Here is a 25,908-nt window from a genome sequence, read left to right as displayed (position 1 = left end):
AAGCCGGCATCAGCGACCGCAGCTGCGATGGTGTCCGCAACCGGACCCGGGCCAGGAAAAAACGGAATAGCGGGAGGTTGCGTGGTAGGGGTAAGGAGCTGATCGGCGGGATGGAAGTTGTTGCCGAGCTCCAGGTTGGTCTGAAAATCGTTGATTGCACTGTTGTTGGGTTCTATATAGTGGCGGAGTCGATGCTTTGACCGAGGATGAAGTAATCTTCTGTGGGAGAAAGGGCCAGGTTGGGCTCCACGTCTCCGACGATGCCGGGGCCGGTTGAGGTAGTAGGAGCAGTTTCGCTATTGGGAGCAACATGGATCTCGTCTATGATTGTGATGGCAGTTAACACCACTGATGGGTGTTTGAGAAGTTGGGTCGCTCGAGATTGTGTGGTTATAACGACGATGTGTTGACGCGAACGTGACGGGAGAAATGTCAAGGTGACCTCCGGGACCTGCTATTTATACGTGTTTCGTGTGTTCTTGATTATAAAGCCCATGGACAGTGGATGCAACGAGGAATCTTGGGATCTCACCACCCCGTTATTCAAATCCCATTGTTCCTATTGTGTGGTTGCTGGCCTCCTTGACGGAGATGAGACGGAAGTTCCAGTCACAATCCACTTCTGTCTGGATAACTCGTGATTTCGTTTATTGACGGGGACCTGACAGCCCATCGGAAAATAAGAAAAATTGGAAGCCTGTTCCTTTCTCTGATAGTTGGGATCTGGTCTTTCAGTACAGAAGCTTCCTGCCGCGCCAGGGATTCCATTGTGTGAGTTGATCCCGCTGTATCTGCCATGTGGTGGTAGCCAAGCTGAAGTTGGAAGTCAAGCACTGACCACCTTTGAGATGACTTCGGACGAGGCGCTACAGCAAGGCCTTGCCTTGACAAAAAAGAGCAAGTCCTGTATCGAGACATCGTAACATCTGCGGTCGCCAAATGCTGGTGATGGGGAGCGGAGGGATCGTTCAATTCATGTGTGGCATTAGGGTGTTGTGAATGTAGACGAGTGGAAAGATGTCAGACAGGGAGGGAAAGACTGCCGCACAGTATTCAGACCCATCCAAACCTGGTCTTAAGATATATACGCTAGACTCTTGTCGACAAGATCAACGATCATCGGTTTGACGTGACCATTGCTTCCACGCATCGAGTATCAAGTATTGGTTCGAACCTCTTGGTTATTGGGGGCTTCGGATACCAAGGGAAACTTTTTTTGTCCGTTGTAATATGGATTCATGACTTTTATCGTAGGGACAGGCATCGGGCAATGGAGGTAGTATGATGTTCCCAGCGAGAGCGTAGCGAAGGCTTCGAGCGCGAACGAGCAGTCCGTATTCCGGCTCCGGCGTTGCGATCACAACGAGTACGAATTAATGTGACGAGTCCACAAGCATTTGACGGACAATAAGAAGTCAGCAACGGAAACAACATGGAAGTAGCCGCTGCGGTTCGTCATGGGCTCGTGGCCGGGTTCATCCACCGAGAATCGAGGAGGAACAGGGCAGCAGGACGAAATGAGGGGCTTCTTGCGAGCAGTTGGGTGAATTTTTCACTTTCATGGTTGGCTCCGAAAGCAGCAAGTTAAATTCCAGCGGCTTTGGTCGTAGTCGAATCACTTGAGTGACAGAAGTGTGGTTTGGATCAAGAACCTAGGTAGATGCCACAGCTGAGGAGCGCCATGGGTCGAATCTTGACGGCAGGGGTCTGGTAGCCGCGCGTCCACATCAAAGGGCGGATCTACGCGTGAGAATCATCTGCCAAACAAAGGAGATTGTTTCTGTAAGGTGATGACGAAAAAAATATCAGTTTAGAAATGAGAGTGTCCAATGTGTCCAGTCTTATACGAGCTGAGTGCGCCTCACATGATTGCAAGTGACAGCGACGAGAAAGGGGAGTCAGTCGCTGGATTAGTTCCTTTGCGCCTGGCGGCCGAGAAAACTGCACGAAGATGCGACTCAAGGATGAAGACAGGTACACATTGGGCAGAGGCAATCCGGATTGACACCTGCTTGAACAAGGGGAGGTACGCATACAGTACGCCAGGTATCGCAGCTGCTGCGAGATTGCACCAAGCCATGACATTTGAATCCTGCAGTGCTGGAAGTAAGTACAAACAATGGGGTACATTTGTCTTCGAATGATGGAAAGAATGGTTGACAATAACATCCGCATTGTCGTCGCCTTCCTTTGTTGACATCAAGTTAGGGGCATTGGGGCAAGTGGAAGCTGCCGGTTTTGTGGAGCCTAGGGTGGGCGGCGCGTCTCCGTGGCGCATAGCTGAGATGATGCACTATCCCCTGATGCACGAAAAAGCTGCCAACATCGATAGTGCAGTAACTGCAGCCAATCACACCTGCCGTCGCTTGCTCCTGTGCCAGGTATCAGACATTTTTCCCACTTCGCAAACGTCACACCTCGGAGGCACAAAGGGAATGAATCATGGCATTCTTGAAGCGGGTGAGGATTTGTTCGCCAATGGCTTTTTCCCTTGGTGCTATCTGTACTCTCTCTTCCACTCCTGACTCCACCGACACGACGAGAACATGGCGGCTGCCTCTTCCAATCCGAGCGAGGTTGAAACCTTTTCGCAACGTCCAATGTTGGATCGATTTTCGACGCTCAGCGGAAACCCTCTGTTGCCTTACCATTCCAACGTAGCGCCATTCTGTTCTGCGCTTCGTTGCCCACGTTACTTGGCAGCATGCTCGGAGTCAGCGTCGTTCACCGCTATGGAGTCTCTCGATGTTGCTTTCCGTGGAAGTCGTCGCCAAAAGTCAGCCTCTCAAAAACCAACCCGCACGCAGTGATGGGAGGTTTCTTCTGGGCTGCGGTCTTAGCGGGATCTACCGAATCTGGAGCCATTGACAGACATGTGCACTTGTCAGCAAGGAGGGCTTGACCTAAAGCCAGACCTGGATCCAGCGCAGAAGAGCCGATATCGAGGGGTTGAGAAATCAGAATGATCAGGGATCCGGAAGAAGACAAGGCCAGAGAATACCACTAGAGGTCTGGATGGTTGCTTGAGCCTTCCGTGATGCCGCCACTCTCCAGTGTGCAGAGGTACCGGTGCTGTCGTCAAGACCAAAGTCGTCTGCATGGGTGTTGTCGTGGTCTCAAGCCAAGAGATTCGGGTCGAGCATGGAGCTCGGCGGTACTTTGGTATCGTTGAAGAGTCTAGATGAGGCGTCGATACCACTCTCCTTTTTGTGGTTGATACAGACTGCAGACATACGATCTTGACTGCGTTGAAGCTGAGGAAGGCATAAGCCCTCAACGTACTCTGACTCCCCGCACGTCGAAAACAGGGAGCGGTGGAGGGGGTCCGACCATGGACGGGGGATTTCCTTGGTGGGAGAAGACATGTTGATGGATTTTTCTCGTTTGCTCAAGAGCCGTGGTCCTCGATCTCTTCCTGAGTCCAAGGCCGTAACGATATCCTGAAGAATGCTGCCACTTGGTAGGCAGTGTTGATTGGGGAGAATATATAGTTATGAATGGAGGAGGCTGGAGCATCCGGATCGGCCGTCTTCCTTCACTCGTAAACATCGTTGCGCAAAACATGCGAACGAATGACCTAGTCAACCTGACTGTCAGATAATCGGACGACATGATGGCGACTTGAATGTTTTGAAGGGAGTTCTTGGAAAAAAGCAAATAATCGGACATAACCAACAGCCTCGATTCGGTAAATCCGTGACCTTGAGGCTGACCCCATGGTTGGGATGATGGGCAAAACTCAGGGTGCTTCGATATTCTTCAGACGCCGGGGTATTGTGCGACAGGAAAGAAAATAACGCATGGCTCTTGTTCGTTGCTTCTCTTTCCAAACAACAAGGATGGGAAAGTGAACTTATAGCAAGAATAGAAACATAAGGTAGTTATAAACCTCTAGGCAGGTAGGAAAGACTAGGTCGGGGACTGGCTTTTGTCGTGAAAGAACAACGAGATGTGTAGAGTACCTTACATGGGCTTTCCACCGGCGAAAAGGAACCTCCAGGTGTAGAACCGTCGTAAAGGCAAGAATCACCCATCTTGAGATCAAACAACAAAAGGCCAACACGAACCCAATCTTTTGCTTCTTGTTTCTCTGCTCATTGCTGTCATCTGTAACCGGATCGTTCATGTTCTTTCCCTTTTTTTTCACTTTTCAACGGACCGTAGTGGGAAAATCTGTTTCGAGACATGCGTTGTAGTTGTTGAACAATAACTACAATTAATGTTTAAAAAACAATGCATGTTTCTTATAGGGGGTAAGCGCTATAATACAGTGGCCTGGTTTTGGGGCTAGGTCGGGTCCGAATTTCAAAATTTTTCAAAGTCTCAAAGTCCTACCTTCCTTTCCCCCCCCCGCGACCTTTATTAATGGAAAGAACTAGACTTTTCCTCCAGAAATTACCAATTGGCTCAGTAGCTAAGCGGTTAATGAAGTAGTTCTTCATTTATTTTAATCTTCCATCTTCGTGACCTTTGTTCGATTCCCGTTTGTGACCAACTTTTTGAAGCTATTCCGGAAGACCTTTCAAGTTCTAATACTAGCCTTAGCCTTCACCTTAAAAGGCTACTATTAAGGCTACTAAAGTATAGAAGGTTATACCCTATACTAAACCTTATACTTTTGACTTCTAGGGGCTTGGAAGACAATCAATGTTTGGAAGACAATCAATGTCTGGAAAACAGTTACTGTTTTCTAAACATTGATTGTCTGTTAAACAACGCTTGTTGTGACTCAGGGTTTCCCGCTTCGGGAGGTATCACTTTTCTTATCACCGTCTACACCACAGTTCCTCCAGCAGCTGCTAGAAAAGAACGTCATGGAAACAAACAAGTCCTCCGGAAGTCGACGACCTGCTGAGAATGCGGACCAGAGTCCTTCAGAAGTTCAGTACGTAGAGGTAAAATCTCCCACATTAGCTTCATGCAAGTTGTCATGAGCGTAAGCTAACATTATCTCAACTTCTTTCCAGCACCACACAACTCCAGGGCGAGCTGCAAACAATGGCTACGGCTTCAATAACGACCTGACTCCGAACTCGTCGGACGTTCCCGATCCTGGACCGTCTGATACCGTTATGACCGACTTGGAATACAGCGCCATACGTGAGAGATTGTTGCAGGAACCTTTGACGCCTGAGGAGTTGCAAGCAATAGAGAACGGCGCTCTCCCCGGAACCTACGAAGAGCTAGTCGCCCATTCAAGCCAATTCCCGAATATCCATGAGATGTTTAATCGAATAGTCATAGATCACGACCGTGGCTACAAGAACATTAGTGTTTCATCCATGTCAACTGCCTCTGCCTCCCACCAGGCTGTTGTCGCGCCTGAGGCCCTTGGTCCGGCTACACTAGGTCATCTTTCGCAATCAGTCGCCTCTTCTGCTGGTCATTCTATCGCTCAAAGCAGTACCAGTAATCAATCCCCTCGCAGAGTTCAAGTTGGGCCTCCTATCGTTTCCCAGGAGACATGCAATGGACCTCATGGCAGGGGCGGCTGTATGGCCCTCGTCTAGCAGCCGGGCGCGAAGCGCTGTTCGTCCCATAGCGGCGGTTTTCGTATAGGCAAATTCGCCATCAAAGAGATTAATGCGCTCCACGCGTTGGGGATCTGGTGTTGCACCCGTTGTCATACGGGGCATGTCAGCGGCCCTAGCCAACATTGTCAACGGTGTCGTCTCAAGGAAAATCAACCAAAATCCAAGAATGCCGCTCGAAGAAATGGTGTTGATGAGGCGCCAAAATCGAACAGTGTCAACAATGGAGGGGTCATGATCTATCCATACGATCCCAGCATTTGCCATTGCCATACTTTGGGTATCGGCAGTTCAAGTACTCCAGTCACAATGCCATCGATTCCGCAGATCCAGCCTTCGAGCAACATCGGCTCCGGCCCTAATGATTTTCAACCCTCTCACACGATTGGATATTCAATCAATGGTTCCTCCTTTGTGTCAGGGAATGGTGGTCTGCCCTTCAACTTTCAGGACAGTTTCTACAGCCCATTTAACTCGTTTGGCCATCAACCCGCACCCACTCTAGCCCATGACCCTTCTGACAACGCATCCTCGAGTTCTGGCATTCCTGCCTACTCATCCAGTTCAGCACAACAAAGCGAGGACCAAGATCAAGGGTACAACGACTTTGTTGGAGATGGTTTATGGTAGAAAATGCAAGAGATACACGGACGTTTGGGGATCGCTCGAGTGAGGGAAGTGTATGCACTGGACATGAACGAAAACGAGGAAAAAAACCAAAAAGAAGATACACGGCTTCAGGCGGAAGAAAGATGTTGTTCATTTCAGGAAACAAGCGAGATCCTCAATAGCGTTTATGCTGAAAGACATGACCCGAAGATGTAGTATACATGAACCCTCGTCAGAATCGACGGTGGAAACATTAAACTCAAGCAGCATTGTCTCTACCTACAAATTTCGAATTCTCAAGTCCCAGAGGCTGAAACTTTATGTGAACATTTTCTTTCAACTGGCAAGATCCCAAAGACACCGTATCAGGTGAGTGTTCTGGATGCTGCTAGAGACGTCTATCTTCTGTCCATCTTGCATTGTGCGGATGGAACTACCAAAGAGAAGGGCTCCTGTACTTCGAAGGCTTGTCGGCTTGGTGTAAGGCTTTCCACTCCCGGGGCTGATGAGCATGTGACCGAGGGAGTTCCCCTGATCCAAATGGAACATTTTCTGAAAGTTGTGGTTCTGGACAACTGCGGGTCCAGTCGGAGGGAACTGCTTGCCTTCCACTTGACATGTACTGCACATGTGAGTTTGCTATACCTGTGAGGTCATGTCTTGACCTAACAGGGAAAGAGTGTTGTGACCCTGAGCTTCAAGTTCCGAACTTCCTCCGATTCTGCGTGTCTTGCAGGAAAACGTACTACTGTAGGGTAGTTGTCCACAAGACAAGTCGATATCTGCTTCCCTTGGGGAGAGGTCTCTTGTTTTGACTCTGGACATCTCCAAACTCGACCAAGACATCGGCCATCGCACTGAATGGGTTGGGATCTCCAGTTTTGGAGTCGAAAACAACTCATTTGCGACAATAAGTCAAGAATCACAAACCTCGTCCGAGGTAGAAAGATTCTCGTTTGGTGATGTCACGTCGGACACTTTCAAGGAAACAACGAACACTCGAGGTCAGAGATTAGGTATGGAAGAAAGGGAGTTGCGATTGAGAAGCAAGAAGGGAAGGTATCTCTACAAACAAGGAGAGAAAGCCATGGCTGCTCTTGCCTCAGAGCAATCAGCCCGAGATCGTTCCATGTCTGCAATATCTGCCAACTTGGAGGTACGTCCCTTTGAGAAGCCATTTCCCAATCGTTCAGCGATTGTTCAATCCTCCAAATCCCATCCGCCCTGGCAACCCTTCTCCTTGATTTCCGCTGAATTAGTTCTCTCACCTCTAGGTACGTATCTTCTCAAAACCAGACCTCCTGATGGGTTATCAAGCTGCTCTTGTCGGGGGTCTCCGTCGGACTGCTTAGTGGGAGGATCGACCAGTGGAGGCTGGCCGCTGTTGACGAGACTGTGACCACCTGGCACTTTTACTCCGGATCAACGCCCTCGATCTGTACGGCGGCATGACCATAACCGTCTCCAGCCTACAATCCCTGCTCTTCCAACATACTCAGGGTACCCATCCACTGCGGATGGCCGTCCTGCTCCTGACTCTTAGTTTCCTCAACCCAGGCAAGAACCGAAGCCCAATATCTGGTCCAGTCCTCAACCGCCTTTCTGCCGCGCTGGTCACACGCGTGGCAAAGGGTGTTTGCAGTGCCAACCGGCGCGTCGTAGCGCCTCACACAAACGTAGACACCTTGGGCTTGGAGGGACCCGATCCAATCCTTCTTTGCCCTGCTCAGTTTGGTGGGCAAATGCTCGAAGCACGTGCGGGCCCCGGGCTGCTAGGCCAGGACTCTGCAGTCTTCGAGACTGCAAACATCGCTGCGCGTCCAGATGAGAGGTGGTACAGCAACCACTGGGTCGCTGCCAAGGTTGTCGCCTTCGGAAACGGAAGCAGCACTGGCAGAATCGTCAGATGCGGAACCGCGAGAGTCGGAATCTGAGTTTATGGCGTCAACATCGGAAGAGAATGAAGTGACAGAGTCAGATTTGACAGAAGACTCCATGTCCTGGGCCGATGCCGTCGGGGATGGGACAGTAGAGGTGGGCAAATCCAACATCCTCAGGGCATTCGCGGTCAACCTCTGCGGAGGGTTAGCCCATGCGGTGGCCCGGTGACGATTTGGAGTCGCCGTCTGATGATTGACTGCCCCTGGGTTGGCATGCTCAGGGGTGAGAATAGCCAGGATGTCGTCGCCAAGGTGATGGTCGAAGCTGGCCTGCCGTCTGGTGGCGACGGCTTTGTCGACGGCTGAAGGGACATGTTGGCGCTCGATACGGTGATGGACCGAGCTAGGAAGAGGGCTGGGTGCTGGAGAGTGCGGGCGAGCGCCGGTGACCTTCTGGTATGGTGCCAGGGCGACATTTGATTGTTGTTGATATGACGACAAATATAATTTCCGTGTGATATGACGAGTGTTTTGTTGTTTCAATTTGCCCAGAATGCGTTCTAGACAATCCCGAGTGGTGATAAAATCGAATGTCGAGCTGAGTACAGGAGAGGTATACTTTATAGGGTGCATTCCAGGTTCGTAGCCCCAACAAATCATTACATTGAGGAAAATGTGCTGTCATCTTCACCCATTCGCTCGTCAGGTTGTCCGATCGACCTTGAACCTGGCAACCTCAAAACTCCATGCGGCAGAGACACTAAGAAAGTTCAAACTGAAGGGAGCCGAACTGCACGATGGTAAACCTCATCAGATAACCAAGATTATATCACGGGCGAAAGAACAACATTCGAAGACGGGATCTGTTCATGTTCAAGGATGGGAGTTGCCATTGTGGGGGAATCTTTGAACAAGCAGCTGCTGAACTTGAGCTAGATGTACATGTGCCAAGTGACTCAAGGCCAGTTCGTTCCATCATGCTTCCTCTCGACCAGGTTGCTGGTGGGAAGAAAGGCCCTGCGTTCGAATACTGCTGCTGATATCAAGGTTTTTATTAGGTATCATACACGCTCAGGTATAGATCGCTTAGATCTTCCGACAACTCCAACGCTAGGCTGAGGGGCCCTTGATGTAGTTAAACGTAGCTTTGAGACCGGAAAGATGATGAAGAAATGTCTCTCTGGTGGGATTGCTCGCGTCCCTACCAAGTACGGAGACGACGTATGCAATATCCGGTCTGCTACCGAGCGCGAAGTGTCTCAGAAACCCGACAGCTGACTGATACTTTGTCACTTTGACCGGCTTGTTGACTTCCAACTCCAGAGCGGCCATATTCTCAGCAGTGAAGACTGCACATGCCTGGAGGTGCCGCATCTGGTCCTCATCAGAAAGGTCGTGCGGAAATTGTAGCATGGACCGAGCCAAAGCGCAGTGATCTGCGAGGGAAATGGTCCTGAGAATGGCCCTATAAAGCTCTTGTCCCTCAAGCGGATGAGTGTTGGGAGCGGCGAGATCGCTGTCAGCAGGAGGCTGGGGCTGATCTGGTTCCATGGCGCTGTGAGGGTCGAGTTAGGAATGAGGACGTTTTTACTGGGTCTTTCGCGAGGATTACCTACCTCTACCTCTAGGAAGGGCGATGCTTGAACGGTGCTCCAATCTTCTAAGTATCTGAAGATGCAGCTAGGAAGAGCACGAGGAGAGGTGGGAAACAGGTTTAGCGGCGCCAAGGGAGCACAGGAGAGGCGCGATTTATAGAGTGTTCCAGTACAATGCCACCCTTCAGATATCAAGATACTGCATTCCTCCACTGCACATTCACCCATCCACTCCAAGGTCGACAGGTTTTCCGGTCAACCTTGAAGTTTGATTGTAGGTTCCCTTCATCCCAAAATAACATTTGAGGCTGGCAGATGCCGGAGTGAGATTAGAACACAACGGATTGTTGGAGAATAGAGATGAAGACGGATGGTAGCAGATTGGGAGGGTGCACTATGGAATGGAAGGGAGAAGAGTGTTCCGCAGCGGTAATATAGGGAGCGCGACAGGGCTTATCAAAAGCTACAAGCCTTGATGCATATTGAGGTATACTATATACAGCAAGTAATATTGATACAATAAGCTATATTGATTCTATAAGCCTTATTAGTCTGAGGGAGGCTCTTGATTAGTTAGAATTCTGGGTTCCGGTTCTTAGGCGCTGGGCCGTTGAAGCGAGCGTTGGAACCGCTGGTCTGGTGCGGGAATACGATAATACGGGTATACGGACTATATATATGGATAGGAGGCGGGTCGTTACGTTTATAGTTGTAGGTATAGGTATTTTATTTAGTATTTTATATTCCGTCTGAACCCCGAACCCCGACCGCGACTCTAATCCTACGTACGGATTACGCTAGTGGTTGTACTTCTGAACTGTGCTCCTAATTTACGCCCGCGGTTGCGTTTCTATGTACGGACTACGCTAGCGGTTGCGCTTTTGAACCGCGCCCCTAATTTACGCCCGCGGCTACGCTTCTATATATAGACTACGCTAGCGGTTAGTTTCGTACGGCTGCCCGGCTATACGGGTACGGTCGTATATTAATTGAAATGCTTATACCCGACCGACGTACAGTCGTACAGTTGTATATCGGATTTAGGAATAAGCCTACGTTTATATTTATTTATATATGCAATTAAAGTTATTACGATAATTGTATATAGTGTATTGATTATTGTTAATTTACCGAAATAGTTATATTATAAAATAGAATAAAGGAAAATAATAAAAAAGAAAGAAATTATTATTAGATTTATTTAAGTTGCGTGCTATAGAGGAGTTTAATTGAGTTTTATTTATTTTAATTAGGTATGCGATATGTGTGAACCTGTGCAATTTATACGATTAGTAGGTATTAATATATTAGTATTGTAAATATATTGCAATTGGAAGTTACTTTTAATTAATTAGTGCGGGTATTAGTATACGATTAACCGGGGTATTATTCCGCAATTCCGTTTGAAATACTAAGTTGAGATGAAAGATTATTAGATTCTAATAATTATAGGTATATATTCTTAGTCCGGCCGTACGGTTTAGATATTGGATTGAAGGTCCGGTAGTATCGTTACTTGTACGTCTTTATATTAATGCTGTGATCTATACCTATTTAGTAGTATGGGGTAGAATATTAATATAGGTATGTAGGATAGTGTGTATTAGTATGTATATGGCGAAGTACTATTTCTTGTACGTTTCGCCTACCTATTATACGGTTAATATTAAAAAGGTGGTTTGTATATATATAGTTTGGATTTATAGTAAATAGTATAGAGTACGGCTATAACTATTAGTTTAAGGATATTACTTATATTGTTTGTATTAATCGCTGTATAAGGTGTATATATTGAGAAGTTAGTATAATATATTATAATTGAACGTAGAATTTATAGACGAAATACTAAATACTAATAGTTCCTATATAAGTATTTATTATATTTAGGGATATTATTATAAATATAAATATATTAAGGTAATATTATATTATTAGGCGAGTAGGCTGTTGAAGGTGTTAAATAATTAATACCGGTTGTCGCTAAAGGGTATAAATATCCTAGTCAACCTAAATAAGTCTTACTCTAGTTATGCGAATTATATATAAATATACTAGGCTTATAGCGTTAATATTAATAATAATAGGTTCGTCTTCCTCTTCTATAAATTTAAGATTTAGAAGTAGGTGTTATTATTTGTTATATTTAATGCGGTTAATAATAATAAAGATAAATCGATTGTCCTGGATATTGTATGTAAAGATATGGTTAATACGGCTAAATTGGGTTTTTCTACTCCTAAATTTATATTAGATATAGTTACCCTATTTAAATGTAAATCGGTTGTTTGAAGCCTTATATAGTATAAATATATTAGTAGATTGTTAGGTAATATAGTACTGAATATATTAATATTATAGCTGTAGGAAGTAATAATAATAGTATATATTATATATTGCATTTGGGAATTATCGTTATTATCTTCGGCTATTTGTAGTATATCGCGTATTATATACGCCGTTAAGTTAATATTAGTGGTTGATTGTAGTACTTTAATACAATTATTCTCGGCGGCTAATTGTTAATTGTATAAATACGCGTTATAGAAGTTTCCTACGAAATTAATATCGAAAATCTATATCGTTTCTATAGGATTTTAGCCGATAAAGATGCTAGTTTTTAGACGATAGTTATTTCAATAGCGTATAATCCCTTAACAATCAAAATACCTCTTAAATATATAGAATTATATACTATTTTTATTTTTGGTAAATAATCTAATGAATTTATAAGAATTGTATAGGAACTAATAGTTGAAGTCGGAAATAGTTTTAAAATCGAGCAAATGCCTATTACCATCACTATATCTCTAATATATATATTACTTTTATTGATTCTAGTAATCGTTGGTGGTGGGGGGTACGTACTTGTCTGTGAACGCGAATTTGTAGGACTATTGGAAGGCTTTATTCTCTATTAACAATAGGGAGAAGGTTGAAGGTGCGTTATATTCATTCTAGTAGGTTCGTATATATAGTCTTTACTATAGTACTAAAGTATATTCGAAGGTTATACGCTAGAGTAATCGCTTACCTTCATTAATAGTATATATTACAACCACTTTATTTTTATTAATTCGATTAATAGCGTATAGTAATATATAGTCTATAGTATTCGCTAATTTTAGTCGTTAGCTGGCCGAAATTTCGTATAGTTCCTTATTGAGGTTCCTTTACTCCCTATCCTTAATTGCGCTACAGTCCTCTCTTAATAGAACCCTATTGAATAAGGAAGGGTATTATCGGTAGAAGTTTATTATATCGTTCGTTAACTTTAAATTATTATATTTAAATGTATTTTGTAGAATAAATTATATTATTTCACTGAAATTAGACTTTATTAATAGCACCTTTTTAATATTAGAGTAGTTGGTTTTGTAGACTCGAATCTTGAAATATCTAGCGTACTAAATTATTAGTAATTAGTTTTGTAGGTAGTAAGGTATTTAGGAATACTATTTTTTCTCGGTCTTTATATTATATATTTGCGGTTTTAATTATGGTATTGGACAGAGGATATTATATAAGGGTACGAAGGTACAGCCGGTTCCTAGAATTTAAATTGGCTGGCTCGAACTAAAATCCGATTTTAATTTAGATTTTAGTTTTAATTTATTAATCTACTCAATTATATAGCCGTCCCGCTATATAGATAACCCTACTATATATAACCCTCGAATTTATATAGTAATTATTAAATGTACTTATATAGGTTTTTTCCTATTAATGTATTGAGGTTAACCGGTATAGTATACTCCTCTATAAAGTTTGGGTAATATATTATAATATAGATATTAGGGCGGTAAATATCCTTAATATACGATTACCTCCCTTTAATCTATTTATTAGCTATATCTTTGTTACTTGCCTTTACTTCTACTTCTATAGCTAGTGGAGTATTAATTGGGTTTATAGTATTTACCGGCAATATATTATTAATATTCGGAGCCGATGCCGATTTAGTATTCAATGTAACGGATCCCTTAGACGTTAATTTATATACGAAAATATATAATTGGTTAAATAAATAACGTATACGTAATAATAATTTATCGATTTGCTACCGATCTTTCTTTAGTATATTATACCCTATTAATAATATAGTATTTTTAACTAGTATAACTATTATTTCGATTATAATTTCAATTAGATTTAGACTTTTAGCTTCTACTTTAATATAGAACCGTACGCTTATATAGTTTCTATATAGCTAGTGTAATAGTATGGCTGGGATGATTATTATTTATTTAGTATACTTTAATAATAAGTAGTTAGTTAAATATTTGAGAGGTAAGTATAACTTTTATTAGCTAGGTGGAAAAGGCTATGATTGTAGACGAATTGCGTATTGTATTCTACTAATAGAATTAAGAATATAATTCTTGAAAAGGAAATGTATTAAATTAATAATATTATTATATTCTGAATATCCTAGATCTAGTGGGCAACTTATAATAATATCTAATGTAAGTAATAAGTTTGCTAATATAGGGTGTAGATTTTTAATACCCTATTAGCGATTATACCGATTTACCTCGCCTTAATTTATATCCTCTACTATTACTATTATAAATTATTATATTTTATTAATTTAGTAGTAAAACCTTCTATAGGTAATAATATCGAAGTTAATTTATATATTTAGATCCCGCTCGCTATTGTTACTAATTGGTCTATGCTTTGTAGAGAATGTAAAGTAGTATCGATAGAATTTAATAGTACGTAGTTTTTTGAATTTACAATTTTTAGTTTACTATAGTATATTATTAATATAATATAGTAGAAATGTATATAGGCGTACTTATTTTGGTCTATTTTCCCTGTTTACTTCGATTATTATACCTATATTTATTTAGGTTATAGTTTTAAGGGTTTTAGTAATATTTTTGAAGTTGTATTTATATAGGCTAAGTAAAAGGGGAAAAATACTATTAGGTTGCGCGTATTCCTTAGTTAGTAAGCCCGCCGGTATAAAATAGAACCCTATTAATATACGATACGAATTGCGGAATATATTAAACCTATTAATAAAATTAAGGTGTAGGAATGAAATAATGCGTATATTACCTTCGCGGTTTTAGTCTTATTCCTCGAACTCCTTTCAGCCCTATTTATCGAATTTTAATTCAGTCTGTAATAGTTGGGTATAGTACAATAGTATAATACAACGCGTATTATTTACCGGCGAAATTCTAATTATACGGCGGACTATATAGTACGTATATTCTTTATCCTACGGTTCTCTAAATATTGGCGTAGTATATTTCGGGAACGGTACTAGTATTTTCTTTAGTTTTTAATTACCAATTTGGGGTTTAGTAGTAGTAGGAATAATACCCGGGTTATTTTACTCTTCGCTAAAATACCGGTTAATATATATATTTAATTATATATATACTTTTATTTTAGGTATATAAATTAATATAGATATTAAGACTAATTCCTAATTATTATACGCTAGTACGAATATAATACTTTTAAGTACGGTAGTTCCTTATTAGTGAGCCTCTTGGATTTATAAATATAGCTAGTCTTTAATAGTTATATATAGTCTTTTACGGTAGTTAAAGCTAATATTATATATACAATTAAAGTAACCTTTTTAGGATATTTTATTATTTAGAATATTATTATATAATAGAGGGTAAGTATTATTGATAGACTCGGATATATAATAGTAGTATATTTAATCGCCGGGAAAAATAGCCGGACTTTTAATACCGTCTTCGAGTATAATATATACAAAATAGCCGGATGTAGTACGAACCGATAAAAATTATAATTAGGATTCGTAGAATTTATATAGTATATCGATGAAATAATTAGGGCTAGAATATACTCTTTTCCTTATATCGGACATTACTATATTTCTAAATACAATAGGTACGTTAAAAAACGTTATTATTAAAGTAGATGCTAGTATTAGTAGGGGGAATTGCGATATTTCTTAGTCAATGTCTATACCTATAGGATTCCGCTCGGGGGTATTAGAATTTATATTTGAATCCGCTAATTGTTTAAGCTTCTCTACTCTTATTCGTATACGTTCCGCTACTTTCGTTAGGATTCAACCTTCCTTAATACTTTTTATATATCTTACAGTACAATTTTCCGCTTATTTAGTAAATCTAGTTGCTTTATCCAATTCTTAACGCGCCCGCAATACTTCGATTTTACGACGCTTATTTTCCTTAATACTAGCCGGTAGCGTAGGCATTTTTATAATATTTAGCGGAATCTTAGCCTCGCGTATATTCATTATAGGTATCCAATTTCGTATATTCTTCGTTAGTATAATTAATTATTTGAGTAACACTATAACTATCGATAGTATTTTATTAGGTTTAGAATCGTCCCGGATTGTTATAAAAACCTCCCGTAAAGTATTATAATTTTATTGATTTTGTTACGGCACTATATGACAATGACTTGGCACCCTTAGCGTTCCGGCACCGAAGCCCAGCCGTCCCATTAGTCATACCTCCACTTAACTCATATATATAGTCTAAAAGCAGAATTTTCGCTACTCTCTTCCAATCTTCTTCTCTTCGTACAATATTACATCTTTTCCAAATCCCCTTAGATCGGTATTGTAATAGTATATTATACCGTTTCTACTAATCGATAGCCTAATAATTAAAATTATTTCACTTTAATTTACCTTAAAATTAGTACCGACCTTACCCTATCCTAACTAAATTACACTATACTTACGATCCAACCCTACCCTACTACAACCACCCCTTAGGAAACCCCTAGACCTGCTACTCTAACGCTATATATACGTTATACTACTATTATACTATTTATAAGACGATTCCGACTACGCAATTAGCCTAACCCTAATAATTTTAGTACTTCAATTCCTACCCTATACTATTAATTATTCCTATATTGTAGCCCCGTATTAAATTATAAACGATTCTACGAATTCCCCGAATATAGTTACACTTATTTTTAATATAGTACCTACTTATAAAGTAATTACCCGTACCCTTTTCCGCCCTAATACCCTCCCCTTTATTTATAAAGTAATTAAGAATATCCCTAAGGACCTCTTTAACCTTATTTCTACTTTAGAAGCGGACTTTAATATTCTTACCCAATTTTAATTCTACTTTACAATTATTAAAGAATACTTCGGTAAAGTATATAGTAAATTCTATATTGCCCGGTAGGAGGCTTTAGAAGCCTAATAGGCGGTTAACTAAATTTAAAGCGCTATAATCCGAAATTTTATAATTGCCTCCTAAATATAGTAGGACTTCGTTAAGGTTACGGTAAAAGCCGCTACTGTAACTGTATAAGCCTAATAAGCGTAGTAATAATTTACTAAAGTTAAGAACTATATTTAGTACCCGAACGGCGGTATTACAGCATCGGTATACTAAGTCTAATATATTGCATATACCTCCGTTACTACCCGTCTACGAGGCTGATAGGGTAATACCACAATGCTTGTTACAATTTGTAATATTAAAGAAGAAGATAATAGAGGAAGAAAGGCGTGGCCGAAGGCCGCTCCGTACGGGAATCCCTTTATAGGAATTCCCTTATCTTATTGCTGGTCCGCAGGCTAATTTGTAAGTCTAGCGACCGGGCAAGCCGGGTACGTACCAAGGCACGTACTTAGGCACGCCAATACTTAGGCATACTAGTACCTCTATCGAGGGTGGGTACGGTTATAAGCTATACCTAGCCTACTTTAGTCAATTGAATTTAATTATATATAGATGCGTCCTATATTAGGTCCCGGCGCTATAAAGAGAATACTATTGTCCTCAATAGGAATAGTTTTATTATTTGTTCCATTTAGATAGTTTTCTCCTTCCCGTATCCTTATAATCCTTTTTATTAATAAATTGTATTCTACGTTAACCGTTAATGTAGGAATATAGGGTTCCCGGCTTACGTTTATCGGGATAATACTTCCAATAATCCTCTATAGCTTCTTTAATATATTTTAACTATTTAATATTTATCCAATTGTTAAATTAATGCCTATACCCTTTCTATTTAATGTAATACTCGATTTCGCTATTTACCTACTTATAGCTAACTATTTTTTCGATTTTGTATTAGGGGCCGCTATTAGAATCCGAGTCTAAATCGTTTTGGGAGTCCTCTACTAGTCCGGGGGGTAGTATTGTACAATTGAAGGGATTTTTATCCTTTAGTGTGGGCGTAAGTTAAATAATAGAGATTATTAGATATATTTTTATATATAGAGGTAGTTCTAGTTTATATACTAACCTTCTAATTCTTTAGATTATTTTAAAAAGATTGGTATATTACTATAAAGTTTTATATAAAGGTTATCCGGGTAAATAATAGTTGTAATGTAGTTTTAGGAATATTTTATTACTAATTTAGAATTTGAATTATCGGTAATTAGTATTATATTGAAGTTTAGCGTCGGCAGTTGCGAAGTTTATAGTGAGTTGAATTTCTTGGCGAATATAATCTTTAATAGTAGGATTATTGTAAAAGGAATAGGGAGATTGTTGAGCGTTGGTAGTAACGTTTAAAGGTCTTAAGAATTTATAGTTAAAGAGATATTTATAAGAGGAGATTTTGAGTGCTTCGACGAATGCGTTGTTTAAGTTCTATTAGAGGGATAGTAAAATTAAGATCTAGTTGTAGTTTAATTCGTAGTAGAAAGTATAAAATTTAATAGCGATTTCGATAGTTTAATTTTTATACTCCGCTACCCTATTCCCTAAGGGATAATATATAATAATTATTAATAATTTAGTACCTATTGTAATTTATATTCCTCGTTAATACGCTAATATAAATTTGTAATTTTAATTTGAAATAATATTAATAGGAAATCCTTAGTCGGCTATTAGTAATATACGAATTATAATAGTTCCCTATTTTGCGGTGGTATATATCTTATAATTAGGGATGAGGAGTATCCTCTTAGAAGTTTTATTAGTAATAGGTATAAGGGCGTTATACGTACTATATTTAGGTATTTATTAAAGGGTATTTGTAAATAACACTTTAGGGAATCCTATAATAAAATTAATAGATATAATGCGTATAGGTAAAGCTTCTTCTAGTTTAATTGGATAGTAATTACCGATAGGTAATTATCGGTTAATTTAATTGAATTAGCAAGCTAGATAGTACTCGATGTATTGCTTTACTAAGCGAATTTTATTAAGAAAGGATAAGCCTTTTAGGTTATATATTATTTATTTACGTCCGAAGTAGTACTTTTCGTTGTAGGTGGCTCTTAGGATTTCTTTTATAAATTTGTAAGGGATATATAAATTATTTATAGAAGTTCCCTATTCGGTTTATTGGTTGTAAATAAAACCGTCTTTTATAAAGAAGGGGTAGCCGGTTTTAGAAAAAACGATAGCTCCGTCCTCGGAAGTCCTCTTAAATTCCTTTAAGTATTCTATAATTTTTATAAATTTCTTATTGGAGGTATAAGCTATTATATAGGCCTTACGGGTCTTCTAATTTATTTGTACCTCGGAGAAAATATATTATACCTTATTAATATATAGTACTGAATCTTCCTATACGTTGTCTAAAATAGGGGTTCTATTTAGGTTGCTATTGTCCCTAATAGCTTTTAGGCGGTTAAGTGCGTTTAGTACGAAGTTTAATTTTTTAGGGATGTAAAATACTTTTAATTTATATTTAAATAAGTAGATTGATATATTAATTAATTATTAATTAGTTTAATCTATTGAAGTTGTACGTAGGGAAGTTTGTTTAATAATACCCTTTATAGTGGAGTAATTTATTAGGACGAAGATAAGTAAGTTGTATAAGTATAATTAAGTTCGCAGCTTCTTTACAATTTATATTAAATATATTACCTTAAGCTTAAATAGTCCGTATCGAATCTCTACTTTAGTTAATACTTTACTTAGAAATATAATTGGTAGTACTTAAGAAGTAGGGATGCGGGAGGTATTAGACTTATTTTAGATATATTCCGGCTTTAAATAGAAGAGTATAATCCTAAAGCTACGCTTGAGGGAGCTGTTAACTTGTAGGAAGGTTTGGGATTTAGGATTTAAATAGTATAGGATAGATGGATTGTTATATATAGTGTGTTGTAGGGCGTTAAAAGATGCTTTTTCTGCTACGGTTGGTATATAGAATACTTTTGCGTAGTAAGCTACGCGCTTAGCCGGCTTCCCCGATTCTACTTTCCCTAATTTCCGTCCCTCAATTAGTAACGCTATTTTATAGTTTTATAATAGTTCTATTAATTAGGCGTAATAGGGTATTAAATATTATAAAAAGCCGGTACTACCGATATATTGCTTAAGGGCTTTTAATAAATTCGGGAATGTAAATTTCCTAAAGGCTTCAATATAGTCCTTCGTTGTAGATATGCCGAATTTATTTACGTAGAAGCTGAGGAGTTCGACGCTAGGGTAGCTTAAGTAAGATTTTTTGGGTAATAGAATAATATTCTTTAAAACGAATAAGGAGAAAATTGTATTTAAGTACTTTAAATAGTTGTTTACCGAATCTAATGTAATAATGATATTGTTGATATAAATTTAATAATAATTTCGATACTCCTTTAGTAATATATTTATAAAGCGCTGGACGTAAGTTAGAGTATTCTTAAATCCTATTTGCGTAATTATCGGCTATTCGAGCCCTTGGTGAATTATTAGTATAAAGCGGTCCCGGTAGCGCTATTAAACCCCAAATTAGTAAAAGAATAAAATAGTGTCGATAATCGTAATGATTACCTTCCCTCGTATAAATACAATAATTTTATTTTATAGGGGGAGGGGGTAGTTATTTAGGATTGTAAGGCTATTTAGGATGTGTAAATCGATAATAGGGCGGCCTTTAGGACCTGTCTTTGTTTTGCGCTAGACGATAAAGATTGGGTGAGCGAAAGGTATTGTATGCTTTACCTAGTTTATTTTCCTTTGCTAATATAAAGTATTGAATACTTTATTAATAATAGTTTAGTCTCTTTTACTTACTAAGTATATCCGTGTTGCGACTTTGTGATTTTGCTATCCTTCTACTAATGGTACTTTTATTATATCCTCTTTCGGTATATTTACTAATTTACCTTCTTTCTAGAGTTTTGGAAATTTAACGACTAGTTTTTTTAATACGGCTGTAATTCGCTTACTTCCGGCGAATATATATACTCCTTTATTTGTAATTACCTTTAGAGTTTTATTGTTTATACGAATACCGAGGGTTAATTACTTCTCTAGTAAATAGAGAGTGTTGTAGCTGGCCGGAGTAGGTAGTTTGGGTTCTCTATTCTATACCTTAGCTATATCTTCGGCCGTTGAACGTTTAATATTAATATCGAGGTTGATATTTGCTAGTATAGTGTAAGTTTTATAAGTAATTTTAAGGGCTTAGTTTATTGGGAGTCTATTACTATTTATAAAATTCAAAATTTAGTTAACTATTGTAGTTATATAAATATTAGTCTAGGAGTTAGCGAAGTAATTTTTAGCGCGGTACTTTGTAATTTTCCCGATTTTCTACTTGTAGGGGATAGTGAATTTATAATTGGAGGTATTCTTTATAATTGCAACTATAGGTAAGCGCGAGTTAACTACTATATTTATAATTATTAAATAAAACGAGTTGAAGAGGAAGCTTCTATCTTTGGGGAGGGCTACGTAATAGATAGGAACTATGCGCTTTTCCCTTAGGCGTAGTACTACTCTTCTGGTAGTGACGACCTTTTTAGTATAACGATTGGGGGGTTTTAATACTTCGAACGCCGTACTAAAGTCGTTTTACGGAAGGCGAACTTCGGTTAAACGGTAATTGATATAGGCGTAGTGGGGGTGTAGGAACGAGTTAGCGAATAGTAGGTTTGGTTCTAGGGTGTTTATTACCTATTTAATAGCGGTTATTTTTAGTAATATAGGTTTACCGTCGCTATTGCGCCCTAGTAAGTATATAGTGAACGTTGCCTATTTAGTTAGTTGGGTCGGCTTTCTATTTATTCTCTTAATCCTTATTGAGTATTTTATTAAAATAGAGTGTTTGAGAGTTTAGAGGAAGGATCGCCCGATAATTGTCTTGGAGGTACTTGGATCTATGTAAATTTTGATATTTTTGGTATCCGGGGAGGCTCTAGCTAAGATTCGAAGGTAGGTAAAGCCTAATAGTAGTCCTAACTTTAATTACTCGTTTATTTAAGGTACGACTTCTTTAATTTTAAAAGGGATGTGGGTAGTGGTATTAATATGCCGGCGTATTTTTTCTGAGGCGCTATATTCCTTGTGACGATTTAAGTGTTTAAATAGGTTATTTTGAGAGGGGAAGGTTTCTTTGTAATTCCAGTAGCTGTAGAAATTTATATTAGAAGTAATAATTAAGATTTTATTTATTAGATTGGGTTTGTTAGTGTATTTTTGGGTATAGTTTGATTTCTTCTTTATGCTGTTGAATTCTATTAGGTACTTGGAATAAATTAATTTATTATTATATATATAGTAAATTGAATTATTTGAAGTATATTTATTCGAGCTATTATTTACGAAATTAATAAGGTCAATTCCCTTTCCCTTAATACTTTCCTTAATATAATAGGTGCGGTTCGAGCCGACGGTATAATTATAGTTGTAGTAATAATTGGAGGTGTAATTATAATTGGAGGTGTAATTTCGGTTGTAGTTGCGGTTGCGGTTGTAGTTGGGGGTACGGTTACGGTTGTAGTTGGGGGTACGATTGCGATTATAATTATTAATATAGCCGGGTTTAGTACTATAATTGCAATTTCGGTTGCGGTTGTTATAGTATTGTCCGGCGCTAGGATTATAGTTGCAATATTGTTCTTAGTTACGGTTAGAATTACGCTCGCGAGAGTAAGATTAATTGCCGGATATAGACGAATATTTATTCTTAGCTACGGCGAGGAGTATAGTACGAGTTTTTTCGACCTCTTCGAAATATACTTCGGTATTGCTATATGCGGGCGGAAGGCGGATAATAATCTTTATATCTGTATTAAAACTGTTCCAAATTTGGATTATAACGTTATATTAGTTTGTATTATCTTTAGTTAAAATACTTATAGTTCGTGCGAGATGTAATTATTTGAGAATGTAAGTGGTAACGGTATTCTTATCCTTATATATATTATATAGGGAGATTCTTCCGGCGTTGAATTTCCTAGTAGCTATAGCGGCGTTGAGGGTAAACTTCTTTACTAGGGCTAAAATTAATTTATTAATTATAGTTAAGGTGCGATGCTTGTCCGGTATTATTTAGTTGTACTACTATATATAGGTGGTACTTTATAGAAATAGTGGCTATATACGGATAAATTATTTGTAAATAGATTTATTAGGGTTGTCTTCGAGGAGGGTAATTAAATAGTCTTTAAATATAGTAGTATTAGTATAGACGAGGTCGCTGCTGGATTCGACTATGCCTATATCCTCGGGGTTATTAGTAAAAGGATTGAAGGTATTGATATTATTTCGCTTGAGTTTAGTTTTGTCTTCGTTAAAGTTTGTAGCTTTAAAGAAAGTAGGTTTGTAGCTAGTAAAACGACCGGTTTTACTAATAGGATATAGGTTATTATTATTATTATTATTCGTATTATTATTATTATTAGGGTTGCTAGGGGCAGCTACGACTGAGCGGATATTAGGGGGAATAGGAGGGGTATTACCTCTAATTTTATTAATAGTTTTAGTATTTAATTTAAGTAAAGAAGAGGTGCTTCTAACCTTGCTATTAGCGGTAATAGGAGCGATTTAGGTAGAATGAATAAGGGTAATAGGGATTTCCCTAATTAGTTTAATATATTTAATAGCCGCTTTACTAAATTTATTATAAGATAGATTGGGGTATATAATTAAATAGATTCGTTTGGTATATAAATCCTTAATTTCTTAGAGATGTCTCTTATGTATATTGGTTTATTTCTTTAATAGTCTACGGAGCTCTAAATTGTAGTTTTTTACTCCGTTGATGAATTTTATAAAATTATCTTCGTTGAATTTAATATTATTGTAAAATACGTTGGTAAAATAAGGGTTATAGCGAATGTTATTAGTTAGGGTAGCGTTGGTAGGAGTAATGTGTATGCGGATGCGGGGTAGAAGGCTTTTGTTATAAGTAGTACGCGGTTTTGTTGGGATTAGTTTAATGAAAGCGGGGATAATTTTATAGATATTTGGGTTTTAACGCAATTTGTATGGAATTTCGATATACGAATTATTATTAACGGCTTTGATGGTTAGTTGATAGTACCTAGTTGAAGGGCCTTCGCTATTATTAAATATAAAATCGATTAAATTTAAATATATTAGAGTAGTCTTATTATAGTGGATAGCTGTAATGTTAGATTGGTTTAATAAGTTGTTAGGGAAGTATCCCGGTATTTAGTCTTTCTCTTTGCCCTTAGGTAACTTTAGTTGCGAGGCGAGGGTAGTTAGTAATTTTTGATAATTAGTTAATATATTAGTTTTGAGGCTATTAATTTAGGTAATGAGGTTGTCGATGCGAATTTCTTTAGTATTAACGGTAGTAAAGTTCTTTTAGAACTATTTATAAATTTCGTTCTTTATTTAATGTAAGTTCGAATCTAAATACTTAGTTATAGCGTCTATATAGTTCAAGCGCTTCCAAACCTTCCGGTTATTAATGCGCTTAGGGATTTCCTTATCGCTTTCGGATTCTAAATCGTTACTACGGCTAATGGTAGTAGTATTTCGATTATTGTGAGGAGAGGAACGCTTTTAAAGCGAAGCTTTAGGAGGCGTAAGGTTCTTAAGCGGGTTAATAATAGAAGATTAACGAGATTTCGAGGGGGAGAGAGTGTTTGTAATATTAAAAATAATTATACTAATAATACTTAGCTTAGGTTGGGTAGAAGTATAAACTTAGATAATATCCTGCGTTGTATTATTATTGCGAGGCGGGTTGTTGGGTCGATGTTGAGGTAGTATAGATTAGCTACTTAAATGTTCGATGTTGTAAGTTAAGGGTGTTGATAATTTATAAAGTAAGCGACGAATAATCGCTTAGTCGGGGGGGTCTTTACTAGCTATAATAAATATTGCTGACTAAATTGTTAGCGGAAGGATATTACGCCTACAATTAAAATATATTTAAATAATAAAATTAAAGTAATAGTAAAGAAAATAAATATAGAGATTAGGATTTGTCGTTAATAGTATTTTATATAAATAATTGAAGGTTTTAGAGAGGAGAAGAGGGCGAAAACTATTTAGAAAATAAGTAATTCGCGGGTAACCCGTTACGTTGAAGTTTAATAAGAAGTTCGGATTGGGGTAGTGTAAAGGATTTAGTATACTTGTTTAATGCGAGCTAATACGAATATAATAGTATGAGGTAAGGAAGCGGGAGAGGGTATAGTTATTACAATACTATTTAAATAATACGTAATCAATAGATTATATAACTATAGGATTAATATTACTATCCGTAATAGAAGATCATTTAATTAGACTATTTAGGATTACGAAATAAATAATTAGCGATCCGTTCTAAAATAAATAATAGTAATTATAGGATTAACATTACTATTTATAATAGAAGATTATTCGATTGGATTAGTAAGTTCGTAAAATAGATAATTAACGAATTTACTAGAATAGGGTGCAAGGAGTATACTACTTATGATAGTTATTAAACGTTTAATTATAGCTACTATTTAATAGGGTAATACTATAATGCTTATTACAATTTATAATATTAAAGAAGAAGATGATAGAGGAAGAAAAGTGTGGCCGAAGGCCGCCCTGTACGGGAATCCCTTTATGGGAATTCCCTTATTTTATCGCTGGTCTGTAGGCTAATCTATAGGTCTAACGACCGGGCAAGCCGGGCACGTGCTAAAGTACGTACCTGGGCACGCTAATGCCTGGGCATGCTAGTACTTCCATCAAGGGTAGGTACGGCTGCAAACTATACCCAGCCTACTCTAGTCAATTGAATCTAATTATACATAGATGCGTCCCGCATCAGAGGCGCTAAGCCCCTTATCTTTAGTAGCACTAAAATATTATTATTTAAGCGTTAGGAAAAGTATACTAACTAATAATTCTAATTAATTATTAAATTTACACTCAACTTCGCTATTTACCTAACCCTAATTAACTATATCTTTTATATTTTCTAATACTTCTCTAATAATACCTACGCCCGTATTTAGACTAAAATTAATATTATTACGCTTAACCTTTATAATACTTTAATTTAGCTAGCTAGATTCTCCGATTTCTAAAATATTCTTATTTACTTCGACCCTTACTATATTACTTTAAACGTTTATATTAAAGCGGTATA

The 25,908-nt window shown here is 38.5% G+C and overlaps 5 protein-coding genes across 5 annotated transcripts; 3 read left to right on the top strand and 2 right to left on the bottom strand.

Moving 5' to 3' along the window:
- Window positions 1-3,003: 3,003 nt before the first annotated feature.
- Window positions 3,004-4,126, bottom strand: NCU08573 (hypothetical protein; the record flags this gene model as incomplete). The annotated part of the gene is made up of 3 exons (XM_957742.1): window positions 3,004-3,072; window positions 3,283-3,450; window positions 3,968-4,126. 3 exons carry the CDS (start codon window positions 4,124-4,126, stop codon window positions 3,004-3,006), a joined length of 396 nt encoding a protein of 131 aa, XP_962835.1.
- Window positions 4,127-4,814: 688 nt separating this feature from the next.
- Window positions 4,815-5,510, top strand: NCU08574 (hypothetical protein; the record flags this gene model as incomplete). The annotated part of the gene is made up of 2 exons (XM_957743.3): window positions 4,815-4,895; window positions 4,968-5,510. The coding sequence occupies 2 exons, from the start codon at window positions 4,815-4,817 to the stop codon at window positions 5,508-5,510; spliced, it is 624 nt and encodes a 207-aa protein (XP_962836.3).
- A 161-nt stretch (window positions 5,511-5,671) lies between these two features.
- Window positions 5,672-6,421, top strand: NCU16707 (hypothetical protein). Its single transcript, XM_011395769.1, has one exon. It carries the CDS (start codon window positions 5,766-5,768, stop codon window positions 6,159-6,161), a length of 396 nt encoding a protein of 131 aa, XP_011394071.1. The 5' UTR covers window positions 5,672-5,765; the 3' UTR covers window positions 6,162-6,421.
- An 806-nt stretch (window positions 6,422-7,227) lies between these two features.
- Window positions 7,228-8,074, top strand: NCU08575 (hypothetical protein; the record flags this gene model as incomplete). Its single annotated transcript, XM_957744.1, has 2 exons — window positions 7,228-7,296; window positions 7,640-8,074. 2 exons carry the CDS (start codon window positions 7,228-7,230, stop codon window positions 8,072-8,074), a joined length of 504 nt encoding a protein of 167 aa, XP_962837.1.
- A 1,056-nt stretch (window positions 8,075-9,130) lies between these two features.
- Window positions 9,131-9,571, bottom strand: NCU08576 (hypothetical protein; the record flags this gene model as incomplete). The annotated part of the gene is made up of 1 exon (XM_957745.1): window positions 9,131-9,571. One exon carries the CDS (start codon window positions 9,569-9,571, stop codon window positions 9,131-9,133), a length of 441 nt encoding a protein of 146 aa, XP_962838.1.
- Between the last annotated feature and the right edge of the window lie 16,337 nt (window positions 9,572-25,908).

The sequence above is a fragment of the Neurospora crassa genome, linkage group III (assembly GCF_000182925.2).
Source record: "Neurospora crassa OR74A linkage group III, whole genome shotgun sequence".
Taxonomy (NCBI): Eukaryota; Fungi; Ascomycota; class Sordariomycetes; order Sordariales; family Sordariaceae; genus Neurospora; species Neurospora crassa.
The sequence above is the reverse complement of the archived record's forward strand: the minus strand, read 5'-3'. Positions and strand labels throughout refer to the sequence as shown.

Excerpts from the sequence above, each read along its gene's own strand:
- NCU16707 (XM_011395769.1), top strand. The coding sequence starts at position 5,766 with ATGATCTATCCATACGATCCCAGCATTTGCCATTGCCATACTTTGGGT.